Genomic DNA, 22281 nt, shown 5'->3' on the forward strand with positions numbered 1-22281 from the left:
CACACACACGCAAAGGCAGAAATATCTTGCCCTTCAGAAGGAATATTTCATGGTCTCTGGGAAAAAGAAGAGAAGACTCAGTCCAAGTTTGTTCAGCATTACCATCAGGATCTAGATAAAATGATTTTTTAAAGTGTGAAGAACCTTACAATGAACAGAAACACTGCAGATTTCCAGTAAGAGCTGGTATAAGCAGTTCGAAGACCAAAGGTATGAATTAGAAAACCACTGGTTCCTATCTAGCTTTCCACACCCTCAGTTCCCAATATCTACAACGAGTTATAATACTTTACCATAGGGGCAACTTAGGGAGCTAGGTATGTTTAGTCTGGAAAAGAAAAGGATAAGAGGTGATAAAATAGCCCTGTTTAAATATTGGAAGGGATGTTATACTGAAGATGGAGCCAATTTGTTTACTGCAGCTCCAGAGAATAGGACCTGGACCAATGGGGTCAAACTACAGGTAAAGAGATTCCACCTCAACATTAGGAAGAATTTCCTGACAGTAAGAGCTATTCAACAGTGGAACACATCTCCTTCTTTGGAGGTTTTTAAACAGAGGCTGGATGACCATCTGTTGGGATGCTTTGATTGTGTATTCCTGCAGGGCAGGGGGGTGGACTGGATGACCTTTGTGGTCTCTTCCAATCCTGTGATTCTATGATCTTACTGTGAGTAGGGAACCACACTGGACCTCAGTTTACTGGAATAGTACCAATACTGAAAACTGGCATTGGCCACTGAAATTGATGATAGTGGATCTCTATGATGCAGGAAAGTGACAAAAGTACCCTCCCGCCATACAGAATCTTACACGTTGGCAAGGCCAGCATCCCTTTCTCTTCTGCAAGATAATATTTCTTGTGATGGCAGCAGGAAGCTGGTAACAGCTGGAGGGAGGGCTACATATGGCCTGCAACTTGCTAGTTTGTAAGAATACTAGCTAGGGAATATATGTGACACACTTTGAACTCTTGAAAACATTATACAGGTGTTTACATATCACTATAAGCTAATGCCTGGTAATTACAGTATATTATGACTGGTCCACAGTGGAATCCAATTATGTGAACAAGTTTCCTATGGGTTTGGCTGTTGTGCTGCACATTTAGCAAGATTAAAAAGCTTTTAACTGCAGCTATTGCTCTCACCCTTGAGTTTCCTGAGGAGGGGGGAGAGCAGAAAAGTGAAGGAGTTAGTTAGAAATAAAGATAAGGATTCATTTTGAACTACGATGAAATGTCTCCTCATGTCGAGTCAAAGTATTTAATTTAATAAATCTAATAAATTTCAAGACTCAGCATTATATCCTACTGTCAAAAAAACTTTATGATCACAATATAAAACATCACAGTCAGAATCTATTGCTGCTGTGTAATGTCATTTCATGCCCAGGCAGCCATTTTGCAAGTGGTAAGTTATTAGAATACTAGAAGACCTTTAGAGGCAGGTTAAAATGCATTCATTAAACTCAGTAGATAAAGCTGTTGTAAGTGAAGAGAAAAGATGCAGACAAGTGGAATTCATAGCAAGACAGTGGAAAGTAGGGAAAGGGCTGAGTCCTTCTGCTGCTTTTCACCACCTTTTCCTAAAAGCAGCTTTTTAAAAAAGTTTAAAGATGCACAATTACCTATAACTTTCTAATCAGTTCCTGAATTACGACAACATTACTTAGGCGTTCCAGCATTCATAGGAGATTCAGCTTAGAAAACCCTGCATTCAAATGCAGCAATCTTCTTCTTTTTAGGCATTCACTTCTATGTAGGACCAGAGGATGAGGAAGAAAACATATGGGCACAAAGCTCTGTCTCATCATGTTTTAGAGAAGAATAGACAACATGGTGAAGACAGCCAGCATGGTGTAGTGTGGTTTGATCACTGGACTATGATGATGGAGACCAGGATTTGAATGCCTGCTCAACCATGGAAACTCACTGGTTCACCCTGGGCAAGTTACACTCTCTCAGCCTCACAAGAAGGCAAGGTAAACCACCTCTGAGCCAGTAAGTTTCATGGCCAAGTGGGGATGCGAACCCTCATCTCCATAGTCACAGTCCAACACTCAAACCAGGGTCGACATGACTAATTAATATATATTTAATATGCTTACACAAACACTTCTTTCATTCTGTTTCTTAATAACAGAAAAACACTGCCTATTGATTTTTTAGGACAAGCTCTGAGTGAATTAAAAGACAGATACAGATTCAGGGTACAGAGTCAGAGGGGAAGAAGTAGAAAAGAGGTGGTTAATCCTAAAAGAAAATATATTTTTTTAAAAACCCTCTCAGACAGTAGGGATTATATCACAGGAATCATGCAGAATTTCTGCTTAAATATATAGAGTTACAAGGAAAGAGGCAGTGGCAGAAACGAGAGAGGATTAGCCTGGTTTCCCGCTTGTAAAACCTATACTGCTTGAGCTAAATTTACTTGCATGCTAAGTCTGAGAGACCGTAGTTTTAACTCCTGGATTTCATCCACAAAACCATTTTATTCCTAGAGTTGCATAGACAGTATGTCAAACATCAACTAACTGAAATGTCATGTATAAAAAGGAGTTTATATTTCCCTACAGCATGTTTTTAAATATATGCAATACAATATATGCAATATTTACAAAAGAATGACAAGTGAGAGTAAAATATGTTAATGTAATATATATGAATGTAGAGTTCATTGATCATCTGAATCCAAAATCAGGTTTTTTGTGTATCCCATGTCTTTCAGAGTAAATAAAAATCCTGAGACCTTTCCTTGAATTTTTTCCCCCCACATAAAACTTCTTATATGACACAGCTGACTACCATTCTAGCCCTCGTATCATTTATCCCTATCTCTTTCTTTTAAACTTCTGGTGCTTCCATCCTCCTGTTTTATTTTTCTTTCCCAGACGTCTCAGTTGGTTTTGTCCCTACTTCCTGTTCCTCAGCTCTGGTTTCTTCCCACCCAATGATTTGCTTTGCTAATGTGCTGGGCATACCGTGTTTCTTGTCAACAATATCTTAAAGATGTGCTTAAATCCCAATCCTCTACACTGGCAAACAGTTTTACAACCCAGTCATTTAGATTATACATTATGCTAAAACTTATACAAGCAAAATATTTATTTAGATATACTTGACACTGGTTTGCTTTCAAAAATGGGGTTTGGCAGTAGAAACTGGTGATGAAGATGGGGGGAACTGGAAGTCAATCTCTTATAACTTCAATGCTTACTCTGGATAGAGGGCAGGACAAGGATATCATATTTGATAATTTTATTGACAATGAAATATGTACGTGTTTAAAGGATGGCAAGACAGAATGGTTTGTTAGAGGTAAAAAGACAGCTAAATGTGTCTTGTGTGCCTTCAAGTCATTTCTGGCTTACGGTGAACCTAAGGAAAGCCTATCTTGGAATTTTCTTGGCAAAATTTGTCCACAGAGGGTTTGCCTTTGCCTTCTCCTGAGGCTGAGCACATGTGACTTGCCAAAGGACACCCAGTGGTTTTCACAGCTGAGCAGAAATTGAACCCTGTTCTCCAGAGTTCTCCAAACCACTACACCATGCTGGCTCCACACATACTGTAGTACTGAAAAATCCAAGAACACCCCAAACATCAATATCAGATTCAAGACTTTATATGAAATAAAGACATGTTTATATAAATGTACTATATAACTCATGGATAAGTCAAGGGAGAAAATTTTGGGGCATGTAATAAAGCAAATAAAGCAAAGTTTTCAGGAGAAAAGCAAAGGAAAACAATGCCAAAGAACTTAACAAAATTTCAGCAGACCTAACTGTTTGTGCTTATACTAAAGGCAGGATGGATGACAGAATAGAGAGGGAGTCAGTACTTGCAGGACAGATTATACTCTTGCTTTTCACCAGGGGATGATTCATTTTTATAAGAGTTAAAGTGCAGTGTTTACATTGACCTGTGGATAAATCGACTCAGGTTTTTTAGGTCAATTTTTTGACTAAAATTTCTAGACTTATACATGAATATATACAGTAAACAGATAAAAAACCACTAATTTTGTTCCTTGTGTTTTAGCCATGACCAGCATTTCTAGTACTTCGTTAAAACAAATATTTAGTTGCTCCAGTTAACTGCTCCAGCTTGTTGCATTCCATTATGGACTATGTTTCCATTAGTTTTGTCTGTTGTTGTTTAAAGCATCATCATAACACTGAATACAATTCACATCTTATGAGAGCTTGGCCATCACCATGAAGTATTTAGCGCCTTAAAACTGAAGCATGTTGGGTTATGCTGCCCTCCAGTGTTCAGTGGCCAATTTATGCAAGAAAAATGAATACCACCTTGTCATGTGGGCCTAATTTCGTTTCAAAAAAAGAGGAAATCTTAAATTTAACTTGTTAGCACAGGATGTATCTGCATAATGTCACTGAAATGTATTCAGTATTATGGTGCTCCTTTAAACAACAACAGGCAAGACACTATAACCAGTAGCATATCACATAGCCAACTACATGTAGTACATGGCTCCAAAGGTGGTCGAAGAAAAACAATTAAAAAATGTTTTTGTTAGATATTTTTAAGATTTAAATAGGACTAGTCACAATACTGTAAATACTAAGTTTCTTGCAATTAGTTTAATGGTCTGACTAACTAAGGTTGTCATGCACTGTTTTATTTTTATTTTTAGTAATCTTTATTGAAAAATATTTACAAATTAAAAGGAGTATACGATAACTTAATATATGCCATTTCATCTTTTCGCTCCATCCCCTTCAAACCCGCCCCCCTTTTCTATTCTTATCACTTTGTTCCTTATATTAGCTATAATATCTACTTTCCTCAAAAGAAAAAATTGGCATTTTCACTCCTTTGTCTCACTAATAACATCCACTCTCCTGCTTAGTTGCCAAAGATTGTACAATGAGTATATCTATTCCGCTTATCAGATAACAGGACGATTTTTCTCATCTTCCCGCTACTGTCTACTCTGCGCGTAACACTTGCGTTATTTGACTTTCCCCATAGTATACATTTTTTTCAAATTTTCCCAAATCTGATCTTCTTCACTGATATCATCTTTCCATTTTCCTTGTCAAATTATCCATCTCGATTACTTCTAGACTTTTCTCCAACCAATTTTCGATCTCTGGTATTTCACTACTTCTCCGTCATGCACTGTTTTATATAGCACGTTTCGATGATAAAAAAAAACTATGACCAGATTCCTCTATCACAGTCTATATGACTTGACTTTACATATACATAGCTATGTAATAGGCACTAAGATACTCTGATAATGAATTGTGAAATGTGTAATGAGATTTCAGCAGAAGGAGGCTCCTGATGAACATCAGGCTCCACCAATGCAAATCGGCATTCCTTAGCTGATGTCCAGATGCACGATGGGACAAATGCACAATGGCCACTTTTCTGGCTCTTCTATGTAGTAACTTAACAGCAGTCCTTTACTGGATATGAGCATTATGGAACAGCCCAATTCTAATTCCTGTAAGCTAAGTCCACTTATGAAGATGTAAATCCCCCAAAGGATACTGGCCTATATTATCTAATGATGATTTAAAAAAATAGCCTAACACTGGTTAGGCTGGTGGCGCAGTGGTTAAATGCCTGTACTCCACCTACTCACTCACAAACCATAAGGTTGCAAGTTCAATCCTAGCCAAGGGGGCTCAAGCTCAACTCAGGCTTGCATCCTTCCGAGGTGGCTAAAATGAATACCTAGCTTGTTGGTGGCAATTAGCTTACACTTTGTAAACCGCTTAGGTAGTGCTTAAGAGTACTGATAAGCGGTATAGAAATGTACTTGCTATTGCTATTGCTATTGGGTAACTGCCAAAGAGACAGGAACCAATTGTTGCCTCTTTGGCAAGCTACACTGCTTCAAAAATCAATTAAAAAATGTCCAAAAAGAAAATGGAAAATAACATCTGGTTTCCACGCCTGGGTATTTTTGGATTTTTTTTAAAGTTTATTTTGCTTTTTGGGCAAGGTTATGTTTTAGCTAACTGGCATTGCTTGAAGTGGCATTTTTTGCTACTCCCCACATTTAAAGTTGTGTGAGATTCCAGGTGTTGGAGGGGAGTTTTAAAAAAAAAATCCCTGGAGGACTACATGAGGCACATGTGCTACAGTTTCTTCACTGCTGGCATACAATGTAAATAATACTCCAATTTGTTCAAAATTAAGAAGGTGAAATAAGCAGATCTGCACCCTTGTTTAGAAGACATATGGACTAGTATCAATGACACACTTAATGTAAATCAATGCATCCTAATCCCTGGACAGAAGGCTTGTGGCACATGTCTGACTTGCAATATCCAAACTTTTTGACAAGTCTGCCATAAATCAAAATATTACTTAGTGCAAAGCTAAAGCAGGTATTGTTCTTTTACAGGTCTGCATGCAATGGCATGATTGTGTGTCTAGTCTACTGAGCCAGGAAGCAGGCAGCAGTATACCAGGAAAGGGATGGATAGAAGTGTATGCTAGAGCAAGGCCCCAAAGACTCTGGCTCCTGTCCAATTGTGTCAGAGGGAGAAACAGTGCAAGTCCTTGGTATTTCTGTCTCTCTCTTCCCAAGTTCTCTGTCTGTGACTGTTGATAGTCACTTCAAGTAGTTCTGCTTAATATGCTAAGTTAATATTTGAGGGTCCTTGAATATATGAGGGATCATATAGCATGGGAGGAATATGTCAACCAGAATACAGGCAGCTTAGAATGTTTTGATAAAGATGTGGATTATGAAAGGAGGGGAAGCAGTTTAATTAATTTAATTAAAAAGGAGGGGTAGCTGTTTGGGAATACAGAATAGTATATGGTACAAGGCACAAAAACTGGATGAAGAGATGAAACTGTGACAGTCACTGAACTTTAACAACAGGTAGAATACAAAAGTGTGTGAGAAGGAGATCAGAAAGGTGAGATGGTCTGGTATACAGATGGACAGTGTAAATGAGGACTAGAACAATGAAATTGATGAAAAGCATAACATGGAACCAATGCGACAAACAGAAAGGGCTGCTGCAATCATAGTCAGGAAAGAGAGATGCAACATTTTTACCTGACAGAGAAAATGAGGAAAGACAGTAAGTAGCGCATGAGGAAGAGAGAGAAGGCAGAGGTTAAGATAACAAGGGTCATTTTTGCAGTGATAGGAATAACTGGATATTGCTTAGTGATATAGTTGGCAATCAGTTTTAATTCATAGCTAATAATATGACCTCACCCCACCCCAAGTCATGACCCCACCCCACCCCAAGCTACTTAATAGTGTAGGAATACTCTTCATAGTAAATTTAATGATTATATGGAAATAATGTCAGTGGTAGAACCTGGCAGTTGCTTGATGTGGGAGGCAAGTGATGAAGAAAGAATTAAAAAATCACTCCGAGATTGTATTATTATTATTATTATTATTATTATTATACTTTATTTATATAGCACTGTAGATTTGTATATCTTTGAGATGACAGCGCATGCTGAGATAGTCAAACACTCTGCCTATACTAGAGGGTCATTAAGGATTATAGGCAGGACAACTCATAAGAAAAGTCAAGAAGTCATACAGACATACAGTATGGACAAAAAGCAGAGAAAGATGCTGACTTACTGCTGTTGGATCTCTCTGATGCAACTGAGCTGCTGTCACTTGTTTGAAACCACCAGGATATCTACAAAACAAAATGACAAAAACATTCACAAGTGAACATTAAATTAATCTATTTACAGTATTAAAACAATTTATCTTCAAGTTAAAAGAATAAAATGCGACTAAAAAGATAAAAAGCTCTTTAAAACAATTCAGTTCAAACAACACAGAATCCCCATGCTCATTCTTTAAAAACTTTTTAAAAAAGCCTGTCTGAATAAAATGGTTTGAGCCTGGTGATGGAAGGACAAAGAGGGGGCCAATTTGGCCTTCCTGGGAAGGGAGTTCCAGAGTTTAGGAGCAGACATCAAGAAGGCAGTCTCTCATTTCCTCACCAATTGTGCTTTCAGTGATGATGGGACTGGGAAGGCCTCTCCTGCTGATTTCAAAGACTGGACCAGCTCATACAGGACAATACAGTCTGCCAGAGAGCCTACACTTAAATCATAGGTTATTTATAATGCTTATAAGTTATTATCAGCACTTTGAATTATGCTCAGAAACAAACTGGCAACTGGTGAAGCTGTTTCAACAGGACTGTAGTCTGGTCTTTACGGGATGTAATTAAGACATGTAGCTTACTTGCTAATTAGCTTACTTGCTGTTCACCGCTATGATCTTTGGAATAGCGGTATATAAATAAAACAAATTATTAATTATTATTATGTACCTCTGTACCATCAGATCTGATGTCTCAAGGAATGGGAGCAGTTGGTGCACAACCTTTAAATGTGAAACAGCCAGATTTTCATTTGGTACTGAAATCAGGCCAAAATCTGTGCCAGTTGGGCCTCCAAGGGACACCACCACTAAGAAAATTCTCTACTCTTGCCTCCACATGATGTACATCTCCTCACAGTGGCACATAGAGGGCCCGGTAAATCTTGATAATAAAGCAAGTACATATAGGGAAAGGCACCCCCTCAAATACTGAGGTCCCAAACCATTTAGGCCTTTGAAAATCATCATCAACAACATGAACACAGAAATATATTGAAATGAGAACAAGCTGAACAGATATCTACAAACACTTGCATGTTGTGAGAACAACACTAATGTTTAGTATTTTTTGTTCGAAGATCATGGAAAACTTACCCAGTATGTGATGAATACACCTTCTGCTCCCATTTGTTGCCAGAAAAAGCAATATGTCTTGTGTTTATTATGACAACATGATCTCCAAGGTCACCTAATAATTTCAAAAAGGATCTCTATTAATAACATTGGTAAACAATGAGCTGCAGCTATACAGAACAATAACATTATGGGGCTCCAAGTGGAAATTATTTTTTTTAAAAAACATACATTTACTTTTAATAACTTCCATTACTGGTAAGGTAGCTTATAAGCAAGGCTTCCATTGCTAATGGTCTGCAATGTGCATAGGCAGGCAACTTCCGGCCCTCCAGGTGATGTCTAAGTGCAACCCCCATCAGCCCTGGCCAGGGCAGCCAAGAGTAAGGACTGATGGAGACTTGACAACATCTGGAGGGCCACTGGTTTCCCATTCCTGACATAAAAGAATCTGATGTTATAAAAGAATTTCAAATTGTTGCCAGGAAAAGAGAAATATGAATTTAGTTTTAGTTTATTACTAGTGCTGCTGTCAGTACATGCCTAATCTATTCTATTCATAAGCAACATCCAGATGTTGCCTACATCAGACTGTATGTGGATCATGGATCAGTGGCTGGAATTCTTATAATGAATGCTAGATTAGATAAATCTTCATCTTATCTAAGAAAAACCCTCAATTTAATTCTTAAATTCAAACTAACAGTGCCTATTAAGGTTTACTCAACAGATATTAATTATGCCTCACTAAACAGTGGTGGTAATTTGAGTGTTCGATTATGGCTCTGGAGACAAGGGTTCAAATCTTTGTTCAGCCACAGAAATCCAGTGGGTGACCTTCGGCAAGTCACACTCTCTCAGCCTCAAAGAAAGGCAAAGACAAACCCTTTCTGAAAATAATCTTGTCACGAAAACCCCATGACAGAGTCACCATAAACTGGAAACAACTTGAAGGTACAAAACAATATAGTCAGAAAATCCAAGGTATTCTCTTGCTTTTTAAGTATGAACATGCATGGATAGATCTCTTTTAGATATTCTAGCTCACAAAATAACCTAAATTCATCTCTGGACTCTCTTTTAACCATAACAATTGGAACTAAATGTAATCACAAAGGCAGTAGCTAAACTTATGTATTGTTGTTGTGTGCCTGCTCCACTGTGTGGCTCTCAAATCTATGCATACATCATAAAATGAATGAAAGAATTTCATCTCACAAAAATGGCTTTATGTAATTACCAAACTCTGCTTCAAATTGTGGGCTTCAGTTTATCTTTCTCTGAGATCAAAGTTATATAATATCCAGAGAAAAAGGTTTAGTGAAACTGTTCTTATGGGAACAGGTGGGAGAGCAGGGCCAAGCAACAAAGAGGTGTTAGTTATGGGGGAGAGACAACACAGAAATAATAATAATAATAATAATAATAATAATAATAATAGGATTTATATGCCGCCCAATCATGGATGGACTCTCAGACTTTGCCACAGCAAGAAAAAAAAAGAGGCAGCATAGACTCCTATATGTTGTTGCTTATGTTTTTAAGCATGAAAACAAACAAACAAACAAACAAACAATGTTAATATAGAAACCTCATTTTGATCCAGAAGAAAACTCACTTAAAGCATGATACACAGGCTTATGTTTCCCCTGAAGTCTGATGGCAGTGATGGCTGCAATTTTTCCTGGTGGTTGCATCTTCGCATCTAAAAGAAACCAGGATCGAGCAAATGTGGCCCATTGCTTTAAAAAAATAACAGAAAGGTAGTTAACATATTGAAGTAGATGGTACTGTTGTTGTTAACTGCTGTCAAGTCAACTTCGACTTATGACAACCCTATGAATGAGAGATCTCCAAGTCACCCTATCATCAACAGCCCTGCTCAGGTCTTACAGGCTTCCTTTTTCCTACTGCCTTCAATTGTATCAAGCATTACTGTCTTTCCTAGATGTTTTTTCTCAAACCAGTAAGGTTTGGACTTTAAATGATGAACAAGGTTTGTATAGAGTTTTTAATATATTCAAAATTTTAATGTGTAATGTTTTTAACATTTGAAAAAATGTTTGTTTTTTAAACTTTGTATTTACATTTTAATGCTTTGTGTTGTATAGAACATGTATTGTAAACTTTGTATTGTATATAACATATACTGTTGTTAGCTACCTTCAGTCCCTATACTGGAAGAAAGGCGGGATATAAATCAATAAAGTAATAATAAAATAACAATGCACATGAAGTGCATGTACATCAGTTAAGTAGATGTTTTTACTACAATAAAGCACCCCATCATTACTATGATGTTATGAACTGCAGTATGCCAAACATCCTTAGAAGCCAAAATGAATAAACTGAGACTGTCATACTTCGGAGATGAGAAGACAGGACTCATTAGAAATGGCAATAATGCTTCATAAAGTAGGAGGCAGTATGGCTCTGAGTCTGCAAGGTCTGAGCAGGAAGGTTGATAACAGGATGGCTTGGAGGTCTGTCATTTGTAAGGTCGCCATCAATTGATGTAAACTAGATGGTAGTTAACAACATAAAATGTATGATCTATTTGCTAAAAAGAGAACTGACAGTCACAGAAGATCAGTCATAATTGAAAGGTGGCAATCCACATGTTAAATTATTAAGAATAATCTGAAAAACCACTGTGACACTGCTGCCATAGTTCTCCCATTTTCCCCACACCTAAAGATATATCATAACTTTGCAACTAAGGGCCTTTTTGCACTGTAAACAAACCCGGCAGGCAAATGGAGCAATGTCCATTTTCTTCTGTTCTCCTTTTCTCTTTTCCCATGACCCAGAAGCACTTTCGTTCTCTTCAGGCTGTAAAAGTGTGGGAGAGGGTGGTAAAAGTGTCTCTTTTGCCAAGCTTGAAAAATCCATTTTACAAAACTGATGCTTTTACCATGCTCTCCCACTCTTTTACAACCTGAAGAGCACAAACATCATGTGGAGAGAGAAAAAGAAATGAGGGTTTGTCTGCCCAGTTTATTTACAATGCAACGAGCCTTTAACAGTCCAACAGTTTAGTTGCTATTGCTGTGTGCCTTCAAGCCGTTCCTGACTTATGGTGAGTCTAAGGCCAACCTGACATGGGATTTTCTTAGCAAGATTTGTTCAGAGGAGCTTTGCCATTGTCTTCCCCTGAGACTGAGCGAGTGTGACTTGCCCAAGGTCACCCAGAGTGGTGCAGCTGTTTCAATGTTGGACCAGGACACTGGGAGACCAGGGTTCAAATATTTTGAACCTTGGGCAAGTCACACTCTCTCAGCCTCAGAAGATGGCAAAGGCAAACTTTCTCCAAAGAAGCCTTGCCAAGAAAATCCCATGATAGGGTATCTCAATAGACAGATAGATAGATGTTTGTTGTTGTGACCTATCATGGTTCTTGGCAAGATTTGTTCAGAGAAGGTTTGCCTTTGCCTTCCCTTGAGGCTGAGAGTGTGTGACTTACCCAAGGTCACCTGTGGGTTTCACGGCTGAGCGGTGAATTGAACTCTGGTCTCCAGAATTGTAGTCCGACACTCAAATCACTAAACCACACTGTTTCTCAGAGGCATGCACGCACACACACACACACACATATATATCAATGTGGGCCAGCGTGGTGTAATGGTTTGATGGTTGGATTACAACTCTGGAGACAAGGGTTCGAATCCCTGCTCAGCCACTTAACTCACTGGGTGACCTTGGGTAAGTCACTCTTTCATCCTCAGAGGATGGCAATGGCAAACCCCTCTGAAGAAATTTGCCAAAGAAACTCCATTATAAGGCCAGCGTAAGTCGGAAACGGCTTGAAGGCACACAACAGCAACAGTATATGCACATATAGTCAGCCCTACTTATCCACAGACTTTTTACCCACGGATTCAACCATCCATGGCTTGAAAATGTATATAAAAATTTCAAAGCAAACCTTGATTTTGCCGTTTTATATAAGCGGTATTATTTTACTATGCCACTGTATCTAATGAGAGGTGAACAGGCACAGATTTTGTCATCCACGGGGGTCCTGGAACCAGACCCCAGCAGAGATCAAGGGCCCACTCTACATATATACAGATGTACACACAGCAAGAGAGAGAGACACATACACACACTGGAGCCCGCCATATTCGCTGGGCTTAGGGGCACAGGGCTCCTATGAAAGTGAAAAAACAACAACAAATAATAAACATTATTATTATTATTATTATTATTATTTAACTTGAAAGAACACCTCTCCAATGCAACTCTATGGCCACCATTCACCAGAAGGTGACCATAGAGTTGTGCTGGAGGAGCTGTAAATGCCTAGAGAAGTGTTCTCTCTAGGAATCTCTGGGTCCTCCAGTGCGACTTCTGCTGCCAAAAGTTGGCCATAGAGTCCACAGTGGAGGACAAAGAAATTCCTAGAGAGTACACACTAATCAAATCAAAGCCAAAACAAATCAAAGAGAGAGAGCGAGACCACACTACTTTAAACACACTCTGGCTGCATCCACACTGCAGGAATAACCCAGTTTGAGACCTCTATAACTGTTCTGGCTCAGTGCTAAGGAATCCTGGGAAATGTAGGTTTATTGTGTGGCACCAGAGCTCTCTCTTTCTGTCTCTATCCGGCTTGGTAGCGCTTTTAACTCTATTCTGGCTCAAGGCTATGGAATTCTGGGAGTTGGAGTTTGTTGTGGGCCCACAACAAACTCCAACTCCCAGAATTCCATAGCCTTGAGCCAGAATAGAGTTAAAAGCGCTACCAAGCCGGGTTATGATTGCTCCAATATGAATAGAAAAGAACCCTCTCACCTGCGCGGCCTTAGTGTAGCTCGCCATGGGAAGAGAATCCCCGGCCTCGCGTAGAGAGGCTCCCCGGGTTCGGTTCCAGGAAGGCGGGCGAGGGAAAGAAGGAAGGGAGGGCGGCCTGTGGGAGGAGGAGATATTATTATGAACGCTGCCGGGGCTCCTCCTTCTCTTCCTGGGGAAGGCGGGGTTGAGGCCTAGTCGTCCTCGTTGTTTTTGGCGCGGGAACTTCGAAGGGAGTTTAGGCTGGGCTTTGGACCATGGACCGGTACCTTCTCTTCCTGAGCTGGCGGGGCCGGCGAGGCGGAGAAGGGCCCGAAGGTAGTATTATTCATTATTATTATTATTATGTTTTATTATTTGTACCCCGCCTTCCTCCAGTGCGGGGACTCAAGGCGGCTTATTACAAATCTATAAGTCCCGAGTTGAAACGCTATAAATATGCAAAAATGTGCAAGTTTAAAAGGGGGGGGAAAACATCAATGAAAACGATGCAAACAATTAAAAACGTTATTAAAAATGGAAAGGGATCGGGAAGGAAGGGAGCAGGAGAGAAGGAGGAGAAGGCCTTTGTTTGCTTCACACACACACATATATATCTGTGTGTATATATATATATATATATATATAGTTATACACACACATATACACATGTGTATATATATATGTGTGTGTGTCAGAATCCAAGAGTAGGAAGAGACCGCAAGGGCCATCCAGTCCAACCCCATTCTGCCATGCAGGAATTCTAAATCAAAGCATCCCCGACAGATGGCCATCCAGCCTCTGTTTAAAGACCTCCAAGGAAGGAGACTCCACCACACTCCGAGGGAGTGCGTTCCACTGTCACACAGCCCTTACTGTCAGGAAGTTCCTCCTAATGTTGAGGTGGAATCTCTTTTCCTGGAGCTTGCATCCATTGCTCCAGGTCCTGTTCTCTGGAGCAGCAGAAAACAAGCTTGCTCCCTCCTCAATGTGACATCCCTTCAAGTATTTAAACAGGGCTATCATATCATCTCTTAACCTTCTCTTCTCCAGGCTAAACATCCCCAGCTCCCTAAGTTGTTCCTCATAGGACATGGTTTCCAGACCCTTCACCATTTTTGTCGCCCTCCTTTGGACACGCTCCAGTTTCTCAGTGTCCTTTTTGAATTGTGGTGCCCAGAACTGGACACAGTATTCCAGGTGGGGCCTGACCAAAGCAGAATATAGTGGCACTATTACTTCCCTGGATCTAGACACTATACTTCCATTGATGCAACCTAAAATCACATTGGCCTTGTTAGCTGCCATTGAATAGCACTGGGCCCGAGACAGAACTCTGTGGGACCCCACTGGTCACTTCTTTTCAGGATGAAAAGGAGCCATTGCTAAGCAACCTGTGGGTTCGGCCGGTCAACCAGTTACAAATCCATTTAACAGTTGCATTGCCTAACCCATATTTTACTAGCTGGTTTGCAAGAATGTCATGGGGAAACCTTGTTAGAGAGAGAGAGTCACTGCTCAGCTATACAAACCCATTGGACTACTGTATATGTATATGCTCAAGTTCTCCCAGCGGGTTTGTATGGCTGAGCGGTGACTCTCTCTCTCTCTCTCTCCATTCTTCCCTCCACATTCATAGGGGCTATGGGTACAGGATCCCCGTGAATGTGGAAAAACCGCCAGTAACAAAAACACTATGTTTCTACCTGAGAGGAATCTCTAGGTCCTCCAGTGCAACTCTGTGGTCAAGATCTGCCAGATATTGACCATAATATTGCGCTGGAGGAGCTACAAATGCCTAGTGGAGTGTCTATAGGGCCCTCAATGTGACTTTTGGTTAAAGTTGACCATAGAGTTTCACTGGAGGACCTAGATATTCCTAGAGAGAACATATTAATAAAATCCATGAATAATCAAAGCCGCAAAAGTCAAAGCCGCAAATATGGAAGGAGGAGTGTATATACAGTGGCCCCTACGTATGTGCGGACTTGCCATCTGTAGATTTAACCATCTGCATATGGCAAGCCTGCATTGCAGAGGAGGAGAAGGAGACAGGAGGAAGTTGCAGAAGAGGAAGGAAGAGGTGGGAGGAAGTGGTGGTGGCCCCTTGCCACCTGCACCACCATTTTGGACAATGGAACTTGAGCATCCGCAGATTTTGGTGTCCGCAGGGGGATCCACAACAGATCCCCATGGATACTGAGGGCCCACTGTATATACAGTTTGCCCTTTGAATAATAGAATAATAGAGTTGGAAGAGACCACAAGGGCCATCCAGTCCAACCCCCTGCCATGCAGGAAATCCAAATCAAAGCATCCCCGACAGATGGCCATCCAGACTCTGTTTAAAGACCTCCAAGGATAGAGATTCCACTACACTCCGAGGGAGTGTGTTCCATTGTCAGACAGCCCTTACTGTCAGGAAGTTCCTCCTAATGTTGAGGTGGAATCTCTTTTGCTGTAGCTTGCATCTATTGTTCCGGGGCCTAGTCTCTGGAGCAGCAGAAAACAAGCTTGCTCCCTCCTCAATATGACATCCCTTCAAATATTTAAATAGGGCTATCATATCACCTCTTAACCTTCTCCAGGCTAAACATCCCCAGCTCCCTAAGTCGTTCCTCATACGGCATGGCTTCCAGCCCCTTCTTATATACTGAATTTTTATACACTGATTCAAGCATCCACGGTTTGAAAATGTTCAAAAAAAGGATAAATTTCAAATATCAAACCTTGATTTTCCATTTTTTATAAGGGACACCATTTTGCTATATCATTATATTTAATGGAACTTGAGCATCCATGGATATTGTTATCCACGGGGGATCTTGGAACCAATCCCCACCATATAACAAGGGTCCACTGTATATTCTTTGTATAGATATACAGATATATACTAATAATACTAATAATAGATATCATTATATTTAATGGGACTTGAGCATACACGGATTTTGTTATACACGGGGGATCTTGGAACCAAACCCCAGCGTATAACAAGGGTCCACTGTATAGATATATACTTCACACAAGCTGCATATACATTAGGGAACTCAGCACTCTAAGCGGTTTACAATCTGTAAGCCAGTTGCCCCTAACAAGCTGGGTACTCATTTTACTGACCTATGAAAGGATGGAAGGCTGAATCAATCTTGGAGCCCCCTAGGATTGAATTTACAATGTTGTGGCTACAAAGCCTACAATATGCTTGTGGAGACTTAGAATACTGCTTCTTCACTGAATCATGACTGTGAATGTTAGACATGGCATTTAAAACTAGACTTCACAGGTTTTTGTTCATGAGATTGTTCAGTGCATTCCATGCCAACCCATCCAACTTTATATTTTGCAGGTTTGACAGCAGAAAGCATTTATAACTTGCTGAAGATAAATTGTACTGCCTCTTTGAATGGAAAATCTGAAGATTTCCCAGGTACATAAAACACAAATATTAAGACATGCCCAATTTTCGGACACTGTCAATAAAGCAAGGACACACATTTAGTCTACTACTTGCCCTACATATGTTGCATTCTAGTTTCAGGTCTGGATCTGAAAAAGAAACTGCCTTGGTTGCTCTATGTGGGATGGTCTGTGCCAGGAAGAAGATGGGGGTAGTGTTGGACCTTTCAGGGGCTTTCAGTATTTTTGACTATGTTTTCTTTCTGGTTAGGTTGTCTGAATTGGGACTCTAGTGGTGCCAGCCCACGTCCAGAAACTTATGCTAGGGAATTACTGCTCTTTTCATGACAGTTTCTCAGGGCTCTCTTTTTATTCTCCTTCCTCTTTAAAATATACATAAAACTAATATCAGAGATTATGCAGGGATAGGTGCTGAGATGTTGCAGAAATGGGGATGACACTCTGCTCTCCTTTTTGTCTAATACTGTTGAGACAGTTGATATTTTCAAGTAGTTCTTGGACAAGCGAATGGAAATGGCTGTGGGCCAATGAAAGTCAATCCTAATTGAGGTCTTTGTTTGTGGATAGTTTGTCTGTTTAAGAGGTGGTCAGCATCTGGAGGAAATTACATTCCTACTAAGGATGAGGTCTATAGTTTGTGAATACTTTTAGATCCATCATTGTCAGTGAAGGCCTGGCTTCAACAGCATGAAATTTCATCTGATATACCAGGTATGGCCTTGCCTGAGCAGAGATAACTTTGGGCCAAAATACTCTGCAGAAATAATCCAGTTTGAGAGCGCTTTAACTGCCCCGGCTCAGTGCTAGCAAATTCTGGGAGCTATAGTTTTGTGAGACATTTAGCCTTCTCTGTCAAAGAGCTCTGGTGCCACAACAAATTACAATTCCCAGAATGCTGTACCACTGAGCCAGGACAATTAAACCAGTCTCAAACTGGATTATTTCTGTAATGTGTTTTGGCCCTTAGCATGATATACCTGGTATGGCCCTACTGTAGCAAAGTTATTGCAGTAAAAATGCAGTCAAAATCTACTTTTAATATAAAATGTGGAGGAATAATATGACAAGAATGGATACTTGTTTGAAATAGTTGTGATACTTTGATTTTGTAAATATGTTTAAGTTCTTAATAGGTTTAAGTTCTTAATTTTGATAATTTCTTGTGCATTATTGTCATTGTCGAGTATTGGCTCAACTGCTACAGGCCACTATGAAGCCTTGAAAATGGTAATGAGGTTTTGGGTAGTATTTTTGGTTGAATGGTAATGTTGCTATTGCTTCTTCTTCTAGCCTGTTCACTTGTTGGGATTCCTGGTGTGAAAGAATGGTATTTTGCAATTCAGTCAATTTGTGGACTTTCTCGGGTGAGTTAGTAATATTGCATAGTTACTTAAAATATTAATGTAAGCTGCATGACCCTTACATAGTTTTCTCTTAATTGAATAGTTCTGTAGCTCTGACTGGGAGAGTATTGATTTTGATCTAGAGACCGATCAAAGCAAAAACTCTGTTCAAAGAAATATTGAAGAATGCATCGGTGATGACCAGTATATTGAGGAAGAAGATAGTAACAGTCGGGAATCCCTATCTTCCATTGAGTAAGTTGATACAATTATTTATTATTACTTTTGATAAAATAACTAAGCACTATTGTTGTGTGTCTTTAATGGTGACCCTAAAATGAAGTTACCATTGTTTTTTGTTTTTGTCAAGGCTTGTTCAGAGGGGGTTTGCCTTTGCCTTCCTCTGATGCCATGCCAGTATGACTTTCCCAAAGTCACCCTGTGGGTTTCCCTGGTTGAGCAAGGATTTGAACCCTGGTCTCCAGAGTCATAGTCCATCACTCAAACTGCTACACCATGCTAATTCAACCTAAACAATACTATGTAAGAATGAGAGCATTTTGACTGTAAACTAGAACTAGGGAAATCAGCACAAATTGTATTTTATTATTATCTTGTAAACCGCCGTGATCAAAGGTATATAAATAAATCTCATTCATTCATTCATTCAAATACGGCCACCGAGTTGCTGAGTGAGTCAGTGTGAGTTGTTTTTTCTTCACTAGATGGCTCCACAGTGTACAGTGAAAGGAACTCTTGAGATTTGATCATAAGCTGCTGCCACGCTGCAGAATGCATGCTGTTTGACACCGCCATGCTCAGTGCTATGGAATCCTGGGATTTGTAGTTCATTGTGGCATCTGAGCTCTCTGAGAGAAGACTAAATATCTCCAAATTCCAGAATTCAGTAGCACTGAGGCATGGTAGTTAAAGTGTTGTTAGCTGCCTTGGGTCCCACTTTGGGAGAACTGCATTAATTCCGCAGTGCAGATGGAGCCACAGACAGACAAACATGGGGTGAGAATTAATAATTTTGCCACAGTGTAGAAGTGAGTTTGGGTTGGCTATCGGTGAAGAGTGAGGAGTGGATGGCTTGCTGTTATAATTAGGAATAGATTAGGGCTGAAGTCATAGAAGGTGTCAGGTCTATGATAAATAAGAGCTGGGAGGGCCTGCTCTCTATAACCTAGAAGAGTGGTTATGTAGATAATCTAAATGAATATATAGTCTCCATTTGAGGCAATTAGTTTCAGGGCTCTGGTTTTGTGAAGGACCACAGCATGCTATCCAAATGGGAGGGAGGTGTGTGTTAAATGTATAACTTGCCTTTCAACAAAAATGATCTTACGATAATTTATAACAACCAAAAGTAGCAAAATGGTCACAGCAAACTAATTTTACTGTTAGATTGTTCTGTATGTTTTGAGAATGTAAATGTCACCTTGGAATGTCAGAACATGGGCTGCATATTTATTTTTCATCTAATTTTTGTGCTGGCTTAGAGCATCTAATAGTAGAAAACATCTAATAGTAGTTTTACGTATTTAGCCTATGAATCTAGCAGCTTGTTAAAGAGACTTTGACTAGTTTAATGTTAAAGACTTATGCTTATATTTTCAGTTTAGGAATAAATTGTGAATAAAATGTAAGCATATGTGCCTTCACGTTGCCTGTCAGTTTATGACAACTCCATGAATACAGTGATCCCTCTGCATTTGCAGCCTTGGCACTTGCAGTTTTGGTCATTCATGAGCCCAAGACTGCAGCGCCCTCCCTCCCTCCCCTTTAATTGGAATGGATGTTTTGTGCACCCTTTGGCTGTGCTGGAGCGGGTGGGGTGTGTGTATGCCAGGCTCCAAGAGCTGCTGGGAAAGAAAGTCTTGATGGCTGCCAGGGCCGATTACAAGCCGTGGCAGCCCAGGCTCCGATTAAAGTTGCAAGCGCCTGGGGGAAGATGTCGGTAAGGGGGGAAGGGAAGGGAGGGAGGGATTTGAAAAATAGTCAAGTCCCATTGTCCCTAATGACGCTATTGAGGACAATGGGACTTGAATATTTGCGAAATTTAAGATTCGCAGGGGCGGGGGGCGGAACGTATCTCCCACGAATCCGAAGGGACCACTGTATATACATTGTATAAAAAGTATGATGAAACTGTCCATGCTAACAGAAGGGGGAGCCAGTCAGTTTTTCAAGCACACAAAATCAAAACGACTTTATTTGTTTACGCAGCAGTTATAATCATCATGCTTCAAACAAGCCCTCCTTGAATTCAGTGATGTTTACTTCTGATTAAATGTGCATACATTACTAACAAAGTCATAATAGTAATAGACTTGCTGGAGTTTGTTTTTGTAACCAGGGACTCTTTTGAAAAATACATTTTATATTGGCCTTAAGGATATTTTTGTAAGTTCCACTTGTCTGGAGGATTTTTCATAGAGGGCTGAGTAAAGAATGGCTCAGCACAGCAAGTCCATAGATTTTCTGCTGCCTGGATTGCACAGGAGCTACAAAGTGTATAATCTCCTCTTCTGTCCCCTTTTATTCTTGGCTGTTCACCCTTACTTTCTCCTAGCCCAGCCACATACACTTATTTCTTAGACATGACTAAAATAAATAATAAAAATTAAACTTTTATTTATATCCCGCTTTTCTGTTACAAGACAATCAAAGCGGCTCACAACATATTAAAATCCACATTTACAAAACTATGTCCCAAACTCCCCCCCTTAAAACAGGATTAAACATGTACAATTAAAATATCTATTAAACACACACACACACACACACACACACACACACACACACACACACACTACGAGGACAGAGCGGTGGGCTAATACATGATGTGGGGGGCAGTCATTCCGTGGCCGGGTACTTTTATTCAGGACTAGAAAACAGCCAGCCAGCAGCACCCTCAGTTAGAGCTTGGAAATGTTACTTTTTGGACTACGGTTCTCAAAAAACTCCAGTAGGGATGCCAGCTGAGGACACTGGAAGTTGCAGTCTCCAATTTAAAATTTCCAGGCTTTGCAACTGGGGCATGCATGCATTGTACTGTGGGATTCATGTCAAGAGGAGAATCATAGAATCATAGAGTTGGAAGAGACCGCACGGGACATCCATTCCAACCCCCTGCCATGCAGGAAATCCAAATCAAAGTTCACACTGATATTGTGGAATGTGCATGTTAAAGAGTGATTGAGAGAAATGAAAATTGTACCAATGATAGTTTTCAGATACTTGGAGATGGCATTTTGCTTATAGTACACACATTTCTTTGCGTTTTTGGTTTCCTGGTGGGTTTAATCAGACTACTTTTGCAAGTCAGACCCTGAAAAATCTGAAGTGAGATTTCAGAGCTATGAGAGCACTGATGAAAGATGCATGTGTGTGTGATATAGTGTGACTTCTGCAAGCACCATTTGTCTCTTAGCTGTGATGTGTTTTTTCCAGTGCCAGTTCCTCTGAGGCTGGGAGCTACCAATCCTATTCTTAACTTTTCTTACTTAAAATTCAAACATAGTCCACATGTTTCACCAATACTTGATTCAACTTTTTGGAATGAAGGTAGTTATAATGAATCGTTTGTAGAAATTATGAGTCTGTTCTTATATGATTTGCATCCAGCAATTATTTAGATTACTACATAACATGTATGCTGTTGACATTACACTTAGCCCTCCACATTTCTATCTTTGACATTTGTGGATTTGATTATTTGTGGATTTGATTGATATGTTTTCTCTAGGTCCTCCAGCATGTCTCTATGGTCACTTTTTGCTGGAGGTTGACCAAAGGAGGGCCTAGGGGCTCCTAGAGAAATCTTCTCTAGGAGCCTCTAGTTCTTCCAGAGAAATCTTCTAGGCCTTCCTAGAGAAGATTTCTCTAGGAGGTTAAAAAATAGTGGGTTTTTATTTGCATTTTTTTCCACTTTCACAGGGGTCCTGTGCTCCTAATCCCAGCAAATGTGGAGGGACTACTATATTACATTTTGTACTGGATTGTGGTGGTGAACCCTTTACACAAGCTG

At 40.0% G+C, this 22281-nt stretch overlaps 2 protein-coding genes across 6 annotated transcripts in view; one reads left to right on the plus strand and one right to left on the minus strand.

Moving 5' to 3' along the window:
- Positions 1–13593, minus strand: part of MRPL13 (mitochondrial ribosomal protein L13) — a 31245-nt gene extending 17652 nt beyond the window's left edge. For all 3 annotated transcript variants that reach the window (XM_089517891.1, XM_089517893.1, XM_089517892.1), the window contains exons 1-4: positions 13510–13593; positions 10334–10457; positions 8737–8830; positions 7603–7663 (exon numbers count right to left, since the gene is read on the minus strand). In XM_089517891.1, coding sequence (XP_089374017.1) covers positions 7603–7663; positions 8737–8830; positions 10334–10457; positions 13510–13536 — 306 coding nt within the window. In that variant the 5' untranslated portion in view covers positions 13537–13593. The remainder of the gene's footprint in view (positions 1–7602; positions 7664–8736; positions 8831–10333; positions 10458–13509) is intronic.
- The window catches only part of MTBP (MDM2 binding protein), a 42154-nt gene continuing 33400 nt past the window's right edge, over positions 13528–22281 (plus strand). For 2 of the 3 annotated variants that reach the window (XM_089517888.1, XM_089517889.1), the window contains exons 1-4: positions 13528–13824; positions 16835–16915; positions 18196–18269; positions 18352–18503. In XM_089517888.1, the coding sequence (XP_089374014.1) occupies positions 13764–13824; positions 16835–16915; positions 18196–18269; positions 18352–18503 (368 nt within the window). In that variant the 5' untranslated portion in view covers positions 13528–13763. The remainder of the gene's footprint in view (positions 13825–16834; positions 16916–18195; positions 18270–18351; positions 18504–22281) is intronic. The other variant, XM_089517890.1, reaches the window with a different exon arrangement.

Source organism: Sceloporus occidentalis, unplaced genomic scaffold (genome assembly GCF_023333645.1).
Source record: "Sceloporus occidentalis isolate IW3139 unplaced genomic scaffold, rSceOcc1.0.p SCAF_3, whole genome shotgun sequence".
Lineage (NCBI taxonomy): Eukaryota > Metazoa > Chordata > Lepidosauria > Squamata > Phrynosomatidae > Sceloporus > Sceloporus occidentalis.